This window comes from Simochromis diagramma, unplaced genomic scaffold (assembly GCF_900408965.1).
Source record: "Simochromis diagramma unplaced genomic scaffold, fSimDia1.1 OVJJ01000176.1, whole genome shotgun sequence".
NCBI lineage: Eukaryota > Metazoa > Chordata > Actinopteri > Cichliformes > Cichlidae > Simochromis > Simochromis diagramma.
This window is the reverse complement of record NW_024386892.1, coordinates 4,977,466-4,990,034: the sequence shown is the minus strand read 5'-3', so window position 1 is coordinate 4,990,034 and position 12,569 is coordinate 4,977,466. Positions and strand designations below refer to the sequence as shown.

The 12,569-nt window shown below is 40.6% G+C and overlaps 3 protein-coding genes across 3 annotated transcripts; 1 reads left to right on the top strand and 2 right to left on the bottom strand.

Moving 5' to 3' along the window:
* Positions 1 to 2,362: 2,362 nt before the first annotated feature.
* On the bottom strand, positions 2,363 to 4,732 carry LOC120734763. Its single transcript, XM_040033720.1, has 2 exons — positions 3,164 to 4,732; positions 2,363 to 3,100 (listed from the first exon to the last, which is right to left on the bottom strand). The coding sequence occupies exon 1, from the start codon at positions 4,502 to 4,504 to the stop codon at positions 3,245 to 3,247; it is 1,260 nt and encodes a 419-aa protein (XP_039889654.1). The 5' UTR covers positions 4,505 to 4,732; the 3' UTR covers positions 2,363 to 3,100; positions 3,164 to 3,244.
* A 699-nt stretch (positions 4,733 to 5,431) lies between these two features.
* On the bottom strand, positions 5,432 to 11,560 carry LOC120734926. The gene is made up of 3 exons (XM_040034049.1): positions 11,446 to 11,560; positions 7,147 to 7,321; positions 5,432 to 6,963 (listed from the first exon to the last, which is right to left on the bottom strand). The coding sequence occupies exon 3, from the start codon at positions 6,613 to 6,615 to the stop codon at positions 5,998 to 6,000; it is 618 nt and encodes a 205-aa protein (XP_039889983.1). The 5' UTR covers positions 6,616 to 6,963; positions 7,147 to 7,321; positions 11,446 to 11,560; the 3' UTR covers positions 5,432 to 5,997.
* Positions 6,940 to 12,335, top strand: LOC120734925 (piggyBac transposable element-derived protein 4). The gene is made up of 3 exons (XM_040034047.1): positions 6,940 to 8,382; positions 8,706 to 10,007; positions 10,131 to 12,335. The coding sequence occupies exons 1-3, from the start codon at positions 8,213 to 8,215 to the stop codon at positions 10,561 to 10,563; spliced, it is 1,905 nt and encodes a 634-aa protein (XP_039889981.1). The 5' UTR covers positions 6,940 to 8,212; the 3' UTR covers positions 10,564 to 12,335.
* Positions 12,336 to 12,569: the final 234 nt, after the last annotated feature.

Sequence of the window (12,569 nt, the reverse complement as noted above, 5' to 3'; positions counted from 1 at the left end):
AACACGTACAAAAGACAACAGAAGTGCTCCAGGATGCTAGTGGCAGTGTTGCGCTTTTGTTACCTAGTGGCTACACAAGCTAGCAAGTACCAACGAGTTTGTATGTGCTTCTTGAAGTTTGTACGTGTTTTGTCTCTAGGGGCCACCGCATATATTTATATATAAACATATATAAATAAAACCACTTTTTTTTGTACATTAGTAATTCCTTTTGTGCACAATTTTATATTATTGTTAATAATAAATTAATTAAAGCAACAAAACAACCGTAAAAGCCGGTTGGGAGCCGAAAGAGCCGGCTCTTTTTAGTGAGCCGAACCGAAAGAGCCGGTTTTCTAAAAAGAGCCGGAAATCCCATCACACAATGAAAAGACAACATATGAAAATAAAAAAGAAAGAAAACAGGCAAAAAGTTAGAAGAAACAGTCTACTACATGTCTACTTTTTAATGCACAGGTACGATACAAAGTCTGCATTTTGCTAATTATTCTAAATATTCCTAACTATTTAAACATTTTTCAGTATCCTGCACTGTTTTTTGCCCTACCACAATTATTTGAATTAAAAATTAAAAGATCAGGAATGTTAAAATCAATAATGAAAGGAATCTGTTGGCTTTTTCAAAAGGTACAAATCAAATATTGTTTATAGACCTGCCCCCTTTATTATCTACAAAATTCAACATTAAGCCTTGATCAGTTCTGTTATTCTTCTTTTTTTAAGAAAAACATTTTATAGACTTCCAGTGTTCTAAAAAAATTAAAAACAAACACAAATATAAGATTATTATGTAGAATTTTTAATATATAAATACTTAACATTGGAAAATACTGTTAACTATAGTAGAGAACTTAACAAAATGTCATTAAAAATTATAAATACTGATAGGAAAAAAAATTCATACTTTTTATTGTCATGATTCTGGGTCCTTTTAACCCAGCGTTTTGTGTTTGTGTAAGTTCCTGTTTTATTGTGAAGGTCTGCGTCTTATGTGAGTGTTTTCAGTTTGACTCCCTAGTCTCCTCACGTTAATCACTCCCAGCTGTGTTCCTCACCTGTGTGTAATCTCCCTGTGTTCTCTGAGTGTATTTAAGTTGCGTCTTCTGTCATAGTAGTTGCTGGTTCGTCTGTGTTGTTTCCCCTGGTCTCCCTGCATCTCTTCATGTGTATTTCCCCGGACCTCCCTGCATCTTCGTTTCTGGTTTGTTAGTTTTACCCAGTTTAGGTTCCAGTTTCATGTTCCCAGTGCCTTTGTTGTTTGTATTTCCTTCGTTAATAAATACTCACCTGCACCAGAGCTGCCGCGTCCTGGTCCTAAATAATTCCACACGGCTTGCCCCGGCAAACCGTGACATTTATAAAATACAATCGGTCACATTTTTGAACAAAGGAACTGTACATTTTGTTCAAATTATCCACACTGACTTTTTTGAATCTGCACAATTTGCTTCCCCTTTATTTTAACATTAACTTTGACTATTGCCTCCTCTAGTTCCTTATCAAAGGGACTCCACAGCTCACTGTCAATGTACAGGCTTTGTCCATTCTCCAGCAAAACCTCCAGCTGGCTTGGCATTTCTGTTGTGGCCACAACAATGATGATATATAATATTATGTCAAATCTGAAAACCTATTTCTAAACGTTTGTTTAGCTTCTTCATACCTCAATCCTTGTAAATGCTGTGCTGTGCAGCTGTAAGCCATACGAGGACTGGCTCCACTTCATGTGGGAGAGGCTGATGTGGTCTCCCACGTTCAAATTGTAAACGGCTGCCTCCCTCCAGAGGCAGACTGTCATGGTATAACCATCCTGAAATCACAAACATGACAGCATTAAAGATTTATTAATTAAATAATAACAAGTCCAGTAAATAAGGAAAAAAAAAAAAAAGCCCACAGCCTCGTACATTCTGTACCAGCAATGTGAAATTTGTCACATTAGTTTAACTATTTTCAATATAGAACTTACCTCCTTTAGCTGGAGATTTTTAAGGGGAACATGTTGTTTCCCTGACTTCACTTTCTTTACAGCAGAAAACTGAAAAGTAAATTTAAATGTAATGTCAGTGTAGTGATCTGTGATAGGTTTTTTTTTTATTTTTTCAGCCATCTGTTTAGATTATGTTATTGTTAAGTATTCTGCACATGGCATTGATCTTCTCAGAAGCTGTTTTATCTGTATCGGTTATTATGATGCTTTTCATATACTGTGATTATGAAACTGCTTGTAGAAAATCCTTCTGTAAACAGTACATTTTGTAACTTAGTTGTATGCTTTAGCGACAACAACTTCAATGAAAAATTTGCCAGTTTCAGGTATACAAATTATATTTGCTATATTTGTTTTTATCAAGTAGAGACTGTTCATTAGAATCTAGCATTTACAATACAAGTGCATGTAGACACAATGCAAATGGGCTGCATAAATACCAGAAACGGTTTGAGGAAAATATTTATTTTTCTAAATTGTGGTTAATAACAACAGAATTAAGTGTCTGTTTGACAGCAAAAACAAAAATGATCATTTTAAGTATAAAAATACAAGCAGTAATGAGTTATTTGAAAACTCATAGCTATGTACATTCTAATGCAACCACAAATACTCCACCACCTCCCCTTGTGCTGTGATGATAAAAGTCCCTTTGTTATCCATAACAAAAGATATGGATAAGATTCCATTTGAACCGTATGGGCCTGGAACCAGTATCTGTGCATCCCTATCATGAAGTAGCCTAAGAACGAGGCTGCTTTTAGATGATCTTGCCAAAGAACGCACTTGGCCATTGAACAAGGCCAGAAAAACTTGTCATTTCTTTAGTGTCAACCTAAATATGGCTTGGTAGAGATCATCTCCAAAACCATCAGGGCGAAGTGAGTCCAGAAACAGTATCTGTCTCTCTGTTACCAATATAGCCTGAAATGGACATGTTATCATCATCCATGAAAAGACGACATGACAACCTCCATTATTTTCTATGAGATGAAAAAACACAGAGCAAGAAAGACAAAGGGCACTCACACAGAGCAGATAATGGTCAGCTTCACCTGCCTGCCTGCTTCAAGCTGGAAAAAGCAGGATGTCCTTGGACCTAAAGTTTTCCTACAGGTATTGGTACAAATGAGTAAAAATACACACAGAGGAGAAAAATCAACAAAAACGTACCGGCAAGCAACGAAGCAGGTTGACTTGTGGATCCTTCCCGGTGGCCACGATATAGAGATCAGCAATGTGAACATCTTTTCCCTAAAGGAAACACACACACAAAAACCCAGCCCAAAGCCAGCCGACCGCTGCCTCCTCATCTCCTCCTCCTCCTGGGACCTTTAGGGAGCACTCAGCACACGCAGGTAAACCATGCACTGTCACAAAATCTCCCAGCATCATGACCGGGCGCCCATGCCTGCAGCCTTGCACATACTGACGGTATATATCTTTGACCCTGACTGAAGGGTCCGTCTTCACAAACGACAGCTCCTCTTCTGACCACTGCCTACTGACATTGGCTGGCATGAACACAGCTCTTGTAATCACAGTGTCAGGTTCTTCATCCTCTAGCTCGACGGGAACTTCCACGGGATCCTGTTCCAGTAGGAGTGTTGGAGGCTTCTTCTTTGAAGTTACTGGATGGTGCACCATCCGGTATGGAATGTCATAGTGCAGCTTGTACAAAGTGAATCCAAAGGTTCTGTCACAAACAGATGTCAACATGATCTTCCACTTCTGAAGGTCCGCTTGGCTGACCTTGAGCTCCATTAGCAGATCCTTGATCTTGTCGTAGCATACAAAATCACGGTTCATGAGGAGACCTACTGAACTGACGAGGACAAGGATCTTCTTATGAGTAGAGGCATCAATTGTTCCTGGAACCCGTTTCAGGACGTGGATCAACCATGGCATGCCATGTTCGCGGTACTTTTCCAGATTGCGAGCATAGCAAATCGAGCGGCGCTCCATTTCCATGGCTATGTCTCCTACCAAGGCTGACGAACGTGCCTCAATTGAAGGCTCTTTGTCGTCATTGTGGACTTCTACAAAGTCCACAAAGTTCCAAGTTGCCTGGCGCGTTCCTCTGAGATCCCGAAATTTAAGGTCAGGAAACCACCTCAGCTTCATTTCCAGGAAGCCAGCCTTCAGGCACTCTGAAACATCTTTGCCGGACTCTTCGATGAGCTTCCTGGCCCTGGAAAAGGTGAATGGATTTGTAAAGGACTCCCTTGTAGCGAGGTTCTCAACTAATGATGATAGGTTGATGTGTCCCTTCAAAGTCTCAGGGCATTTAGTTGCTTGGAGCTCAGCAAGAGGGATCTTTTCATTCCTACAGAAAATATTTTGCAGCAAGAGGAGAACGAGTGAAGGGCCAAGTACTGGCAGCTCACATTCCATGTTGCATGTGAGGGAGAAGAGCCGTTGGACTTGCAGAACCTGTAGGTTGTCCTTGGTCCAGTGTGATAAAGGTGGAGGTGTGTTGTCAATTGCTGCCCCTGTGGCAGGACCAAGCGCCATGAAGCCCCGGATATGCGTGGCACTGAATTCGTGGCGAGAACTTGTGCCCAGGGCTGAAGAATAGACAATGTCCAACCTTAACCCTTGGTAGAACCTCAAAATCCCATCCTTTCGTGAACCTCGGGACCAAAAATTGTCCCGCCCCAAAAGTGCTCTAAAAATGTTATATATCAATATTTTTTTCTACTTTAAATTAGTAAATCTTTTAAAACTACTTCTGCTTAAAATATCCATGTCAAGTTTTAATTATATTTTCATTGTTTTAACCCTTTAAATCCCAGTTTTATTACATGAGTGCCCTGTTTTTTTTAGCCCCAAAAAACAAAAAAACTAAATATTTTCCAAAAAAAACATTTGAAGTAATATTTGTTTGTTATTATAATTAGGCCTTTAGATGGACCAAAGATTGGCACCAACATTCATTTCGATCCACTTTTATTTTTTTTGCAGGAGCGCATTTCATAAAATGCACACACTATCGGTCCTAATCGACCACGCCCAAAAAAGTGCTATAAAAAATTTATATATTAATATTTTATTCCACTTTAAATTAGCCAATCTTTTAGACCTACTTCTCCTTGAAATATTCATGTCAAGTTTTAATTACATTTCGCGGATTTTAACCCTTTATATCCCGGTTTCGTCACATGAGCGCACTGCTTTTTTTGCCCCAAAAAACATAAAACTTGAATATTTTCCAAAAAAAACATTTGAGGTAATATTCAATTGTTATTATAATTAGGCCTTTAGATGGACTAAAGATTGGCACCAACAGTCATTTCGATCGCCTTTTATTTTTTTTTTTTCAGGACCAGAAAATGGTCTCCAGGCGGCAAATGCTGCTCCTCTAGGCCGAAAAAAGTGCATCTTCCCGGGGTAAGTCGCGACGATGACCGGGGCACGATGACCGGGGCACGATGACCGGGGACTCCTTTTTCCAGCACACACGTCCGATACCACGTGACAACAAATACGTCATTTCCTGTTGACTAAAAAAAAAAAAAAAAATGCACCCTCTCACGGTCCTAGGGACCGAAAATGGTCCCGCCCGATCAGCGGGCGAAGCCGCTGCTGCACGCCGGGAATCAGGCTTCCTTTCCCGCAGGTCTGTCTAAGCAGCCCGCTGTTTTCCAGCAGGGGTCAAATGTGAAGCAAGGGCGCCACCAGGTGGACAAATAAAAAAAATTACAACTCTAAGGCCTCCTCCAAAATGAAAATGAAACTTAAACATCGACGATCCCTTTGACCGTACTTAATTTGCAGTGAAAAATAGCGTTTATAATGGGTTTCAAGGGGCAGAAATCGGCCACGAGATTCGATAGTGGATGTATGCCTTTTATTCAGCCATTTAAGCTCATTTAAAAAACTCAGACTGAAATTTTAAAATAAAATGGGAAAAAAATACATGTTTGAAAATTTGGCTATACTCCATTAAACACAGTGGAAATGGCGTGGAATTAAAAAACGCAAAGGCCACGAAATGGTCCCAGGTTCTACCAATTAATATTGTCTAAGGGGTTTCCATGAAATGCCTCTTCAAGCGCTATCTCCAGCTGAAAGGGTCTCCAGACTGGAAGGAAACCGCCCTTGCCCCTGTACTGTTTACACAGATCCCAGAGCTCCTCGACCATGTGGGTGAGACATTTTGACAGGATGAACTGCAGACTGGACTCTTCTTCCTCCCACTTGAAAGGTACCACCAAGGGGAGTTCATCCAATAGCTTCTGGATGTGAAGAATGCGGAAGAAAGAGTGAGCCTGGATAGGTTCCTTGAGTACTCCCAATTCATGTTGATCCAGCGCCTGGACCATCTCCATGCGCAAGGAAAATGGGCATATGCACTTCTGGGCAAGGTCCTGCATGTGTACATAGTAGTCCTCCGCACGGGTATCAAGAGCTTTCACATAGTTGGGGTGGCTGAGCCCACCATTGACTATCAACCCACTGATAGGGTGGCGAAACGTGGACTTGTAGTAGGTGTGGGGACTGTCCACGTAGAACTGCCAAAAGGTGACAAAGGGCGGTGTGGCAATTTGGGTCAAAAGTGGATCGACGTACAACTCGTGTTGGTCCAACTCCGTCTGCATGTTTGCACACTCATGCATGGACATGGCGGTAAACAACCAAGTGCTGTAACCCCGCTCTGGACCAAAACAATTGCATGTTTGGGTCTTCTGGCGTCAGACTGCATGCCACATGGAGAGAACAACGAATGATGTTGTCAAAGTCCGTGATTTTGGACAAGATCAGAGGTTCACGTGACTTCTGAAACACAACAATCTTGCATTACATGATATTTTCTTTGCGGTACATTAGCTAAAGTAACAAGATATACTTACAGTAGATTCCATGGAGTGTTCCAAACCCAGGCTCCAGAAGTCTTCCCGAGTCAGGCAGATATTGTCATCCTTCCCTAGGAGTTCTCCTGGAGGTAGGTTTTGGTCCAAAACATATTTGAGCTAAATGAAAAGAGCACATCATGTGAATTTGCTTCAAAATATTATAGAAAATAATAAAGAAAACGAATGAAAGGGAAAAATACCAAATAAGGCTGGAATTACTCTCATGCTTCAGCAATTCTAAAACCATCAACGACTTTGACTTACAAAGATTTAACATGACTGCACAGAAATGTGCCTTACCAGACTGGACTGAAGAGGTTCCAAGTCTTTCTGCCACTTTGCTCCTGGACTGGCATACTGATGATCAATCTGCCATTCCAGAGTCTGCCATCTACTAGCTCCACTGTGAGACTTTTTGGCACAATCTCCCATCCAGTCCAGAATTTCAGGAGATTTGTCAGCTCACTTGGTGTTGCTGTGAAGAAAAAGGAAGTGTATAGTTAACCTGTTAGCAGTCGGACGTACCGCCCACGGGACATTGGATGGTTTAGGGGACTAATTGGTTACGTACAAAAACTTATCAAAAAAGAAGCTAAACATGTTATATATATTTGGAAAGCTGAGATTCTCGTGATTCGAACGATGTAAAGCATTTCAAGATAGAATCAACATAGCAGGTACAATTAGTGTTTATGTCAGGCTGCCAACATCGAAAAAAAACAATAACAATAAGGTCTGTACTCACATATAAAGCCCCTGTTAGTCCACTGGTTCATAATATTCCAACAAAAACGGTGTAGTTAGACTGCCAAGAGTCCAGGCAATCCAAATCAGTCCAATATTTAGTCTCTGAGACATTTATATGTTGATAAACATCCACTGAATGTAATAGTATTGTTTCAAAGTAGCCGGCGAATAATCCTATTTTCGGTGCTTCCTGAAGCATTAGCAGCTCTTGACATGTAAATATTCCGGGTATTTTGATCTCAAAATGGCCGCTGACCTCTGCACTTTCGATTGACACCTCATTTGAACCAATGGGTGCTTCACACAGGTGTGAACAAGCAGCGATAGCCAAACACAGCTGGTGGTCAGCGGTCTGGCCAGCCCCCCTTTGATGGGCAGTAACTTCTTCCAATTGTGGCAGAGTGTCAAAATGATTGGCGTATCAGATAGCCAATGATCTTTAAAGAAGATTGATATGCAGCTTAAGGGGGAGGACACTTGTTTTTCCCCTTTTATTTGCATGCGCAAAAGGTTTTTGTCACTCGTGCGCTTTTGCGTAAACTTTCATAGCGACGACAGCGTCTGTGTTCATACAGCATTTTGAGAGAACTTGCGACCAAAGGAGCTTTGTAAGTACAAAATGGCAAAGAGGAAAACTTACTTCTCACTGGAAGAAGTCCTCGAACAATGCACTCGGCGTGACAGTGATCAGTCGGAGGAAGATATTTCCGAAGAAGACAGTGATGTTTCCTTTGTTGACTCGGTAGCAGAGGATATTTTTTTGGATGGAGGAGACGCTACTCTCGACATGTAAGTGTTTATTATATCATACAATGATATTACTGTTTGTATGTGTGCCTTTGTGTGTGTGTGCGCCTTTGTGTGTGTGCGCGCCTGCTCCTCTGTGTGTTTGATGCGTTTTTACTAACTCCTGCTGTGTTTATATTGTTTGTTTGTGTGTGTGCATCTTTGTGTTTTGATTGTGTTCTTACTAACTCACGTCGTGTGTCTTTATATAATGTGTGTATATATATATATATATATATATATATATATATATATATTTATTGTGTGTGTGTGTTTTGAGGTGTTCCTGCTAACTTATATCGTTGTTGTTTTTTTGTATATCACAGACAATCATCAGAATCAGATGAACTATGGGAGCCAGCCAGTAAAAAGACAAGTACAGAGGAACACGATGACAGCATTTCGTCAGAAGAGGAGCCACATCCTTCCACTTTCCAAAGAGTTTCTGGAAGCAGAAGGCCAAGAGGGAGGGGGAGAGGAAGAGGAAGAGGGAGAACTGGCAGCAGTCAAGCTGAGATGCCAGCCAGTACATCTGAAGAGGGATGGAATGATACAGATGCTCCAGACATAATACCACCACAGCCCACCTTCAGGCCCATCAAATCACCAGGACCTCAGATCATACCTACAGCTTCATACACACTTTTACAGCTTTTTCAACTTTATTTCACAAACTCCATGTTGCTGACAATAATTAAAAACACAAATGACTTTGGATCAACATGCCACAAGCCCTCTAACCCATGGATTGACTTGACTTTACAGGACATGTATGCTTTTATGGCCATGGTGATTTATATGGGTCTGGTCAAACTCCCTGCAATCACTGATTACTGGCGAGGTAGTAAACTGTACAGCCTTCCATTCCCTAAAAAAATAATGTCTGGTAAGAAGTTTCAAAGGATCTGCCGCTCCCTTCACCTAAGCAGTTTGGAGGACAATGCTGCTAATGAGCAGAGAAGAGGTACGGCAGATTTTGACCGTCTCTGCAAAATAAAACCATTATACACGGAGATGAGGGAGGTCTGTAAAATAAACTATAACCCTGGCCAAGAAATTTCCATTGACGAGCGAATGGTTGCCTCCAAAGCACGTATTGGAATAAAGCAATACATGAAAAATAAGCCTGTTCGCTGGGGATACAAACTTTTTGTTTTGGCAGATTCGAGCAACGGATATACATGGGACTTTTTCGTGTATGAAGGGAAGCTGCAGGGAAACAGTGGCAAGGGACTAAGTTATGAATCCGTGATGGGGCTTATCGATACACGGTTGCTTGGCACAGGATACAAACTTTTTGTAGATAATTTTTATAGTAGTCCCTCCCTTTTCTGTGACCTCCTTCAGAAGAGGATCTGGGCATGTGGAACAATACGAACAAATAGAATTGGATTTCCAAAAACCAAAAAAAATTGCCTGGACTCTAAATCTCCCCGTGGCAGCATAAGATGGATCCGAAAGGACTCCCTTCTCTTCGTTCAGTGGCGAGACACAAGGGATGTGTTCCTGTGCTCAACCCTCCACACAGCCCATGCTGGGGACACTGTTCAAAGGAGAGTTAGAGATGCAGATGGACACTGGGTGCTGAAAGACATCTCTGTTCCACCAGCAGTGAAGGAGTATAATCGGTATGTATTTTATATTCAACAATCTATATAACTATTATGTTATTTATTTTGTTTTTTGGAAATCCAATTTTGTTTGTTCTTGTTATTCAATTCTGTTTGTTCTTGTTTTTTCTGTCAATGCAGGTGCATGGGTGGGGTGGACCACTCCGATGCCTTGATAAACTACTATAAAGTCATCCACAAGACTCAGAGGTGGTATAAGACATTTTTTTATCATTTTCTGGACATTGCTGTTGTGAATGCCTTCCTGCTTCACAAGAGCATCACAAAGGGTAAAGGAGAGGTACCCATGCACCAAAAGGCTTTTCGGGAGACACTTATTGAGGAGCTGGCAGCGGCAGCTGGCAGCCTTGCTCCATCGCCCGCACCATCACCCTCTCCAAACAGAGCACATCACAAGCCTGTGCATATCAGTGGACACAGCACCACAGGTCGTCTGAGGTGCAGACACTGCCAGGCAAAGACACCAGTAAAGTGCTCCTCCTGTGATGTGCCTTTGTGCTTTTTGCCAAGTCGAGATTGTTATAAAGACTGGCATGATGCCAATGATCTCTAAAAAATATAATTGTAAAAATACATTTGTGTGAAAAACTATATATATATTTATACACCCACAGATGCATATACATAATGTGTATATATAGTGAGTTTTAATGCCATAATAATTTTTTTTCCCTTTACATTTGTTTCGAAATTGGAAAAAAAACACTGTATAATGTTTATGCTCCTGTAATTTTGTAAAGTATTGACAATAAATCTGGATGTAAGAATAGCTCTGAGTGTAACCTTTAATTAGAGACCAAAATTAGGACTGTACATAAAAGCATTCAAGAATTACAGCCTTTTATGTGTTGATTGTTACAAAGGGCCATTTGGAGTCTCCAAGTGGCCTTTTTTGGGTAGCGCCTATACATAGACCTAAATAAACTTGCATAGAACACTCATTTTCTAAGATATTGTTATCAAATTTGAATTGTGGCTTGGTAAGGCTTCATGCTTTGATCCTGTTGTGTTTTCCAGCTAATACCTCACAAGGTAGGCATCTGCATGCATTCCTTACAAAAAAAAACTTGGGCGGATTTTTTTTTCTCTCTTTTTTAGTGTGTTCAAAGTTCTATTACTCAATAGCAGTATGACATAAAGTGATTCTGACACCTCAGGAACAAACTACAGATTGTCTCCTTTCAAAAGAGACCAAAACCATGCATATACTCCAAATGGTTCAAGAGCAGCATGCAATTTATTTTGGATATGCCTTTTTCACAAATTTTAGGCAAAATTTGTAGGACTGCTAAGGGGTTAAGCATTGAGCTTTGAAATAAATATGAGGTTTAACAACCTTGAAGAAATCCAAACAAAATATATTTTTAACATTGCAATAATATTGGCTCTGATCAGCTCATATTGGCATTCCCCTCCTGCAAAATGGCAAACCTACCATTTAGAATAAAATGCCTCATGTAGCCTGTGATTCTGCATTTAGTTTGAAGAGGACAGTCATCATCTTCATCTTCAGGCCATAAAATATACCCCAAAAATACTGCTGCACATTGTGAAACCAAATAATGTCTTGCTCAACATAACTTGAGGGTGTATACGAGAAGCAGAAGAAGCAGAGGGAATATCCCGTTTAACTTATGCTATCTGTTTAAGTTTAGATAGTATTTGTAAAGATATAGACCATATCCTTTTCTGAAAGTGTGGATATAATCTCGCCTGTATGGATGTATTTACACCTAAATTTCCCCAACAAAGGATGTTTTAATTCACCACTATTCCAGTGAAACACGAGTCTCCCATCTTCCTGCTAGCGGTCTCGAGTTTTTGTTCACCAAAACACACACCAACTTCATACTGACGGACAGATCACTGCCCTATTCCCGCCTTGTCTGACCGTGTTGTGTGGCTTTAGTTCACTTCACCTCACTCTTCCCCAGTCTTGTCATTAAATCAGGCCGTTCTGCAACCATGGCAGCCATTCATTCTATGGCTGTATTCATGGTGTATTTTACCCCTTCACTAAATGCCGTTCTCGTTTCCAACATTATATTTGCAGTGTTCGTCTATCTATCAATATCTGCGGAGTATGGTTTTGTACCGAGTATCCTATTTTCTAAAGCACAGCATGTAAAGGTTAGCTTGGTTAGCAGGATGCTAGCATGTAGCGCTTAGTGAGACACGCCTCAGACCAGTTGCGCAAAGACCCCTTCTGTGTACTTTATACGTGAGCAACAGATTTAAATAAAATTAACGTTTCAACAGACAAACTTGAAGATAGATGATAAAAAAAAAAAAAACAATATACTTACCGGAGAACCGCCAGGGTTTGCCGCTGCCATCTTGCCGCTCCTAAATTCAAAACTGCCTCTGCAGACAGGTCAGGCAGGGGAGGCGTGGAAATTGTCTTTGAGTTAGTCAAACGTTTTCTTCAGTTCGAGTAGATGATAAAATAAAATGAATGGGATTTTAAGTAGGACCAGGCGTTATGTAATGATCTCTATTTAGGAGAAAATCTTAATCACTCACCTTTAAACAGCTCTCTTTTAGGAGACACACTGCTGG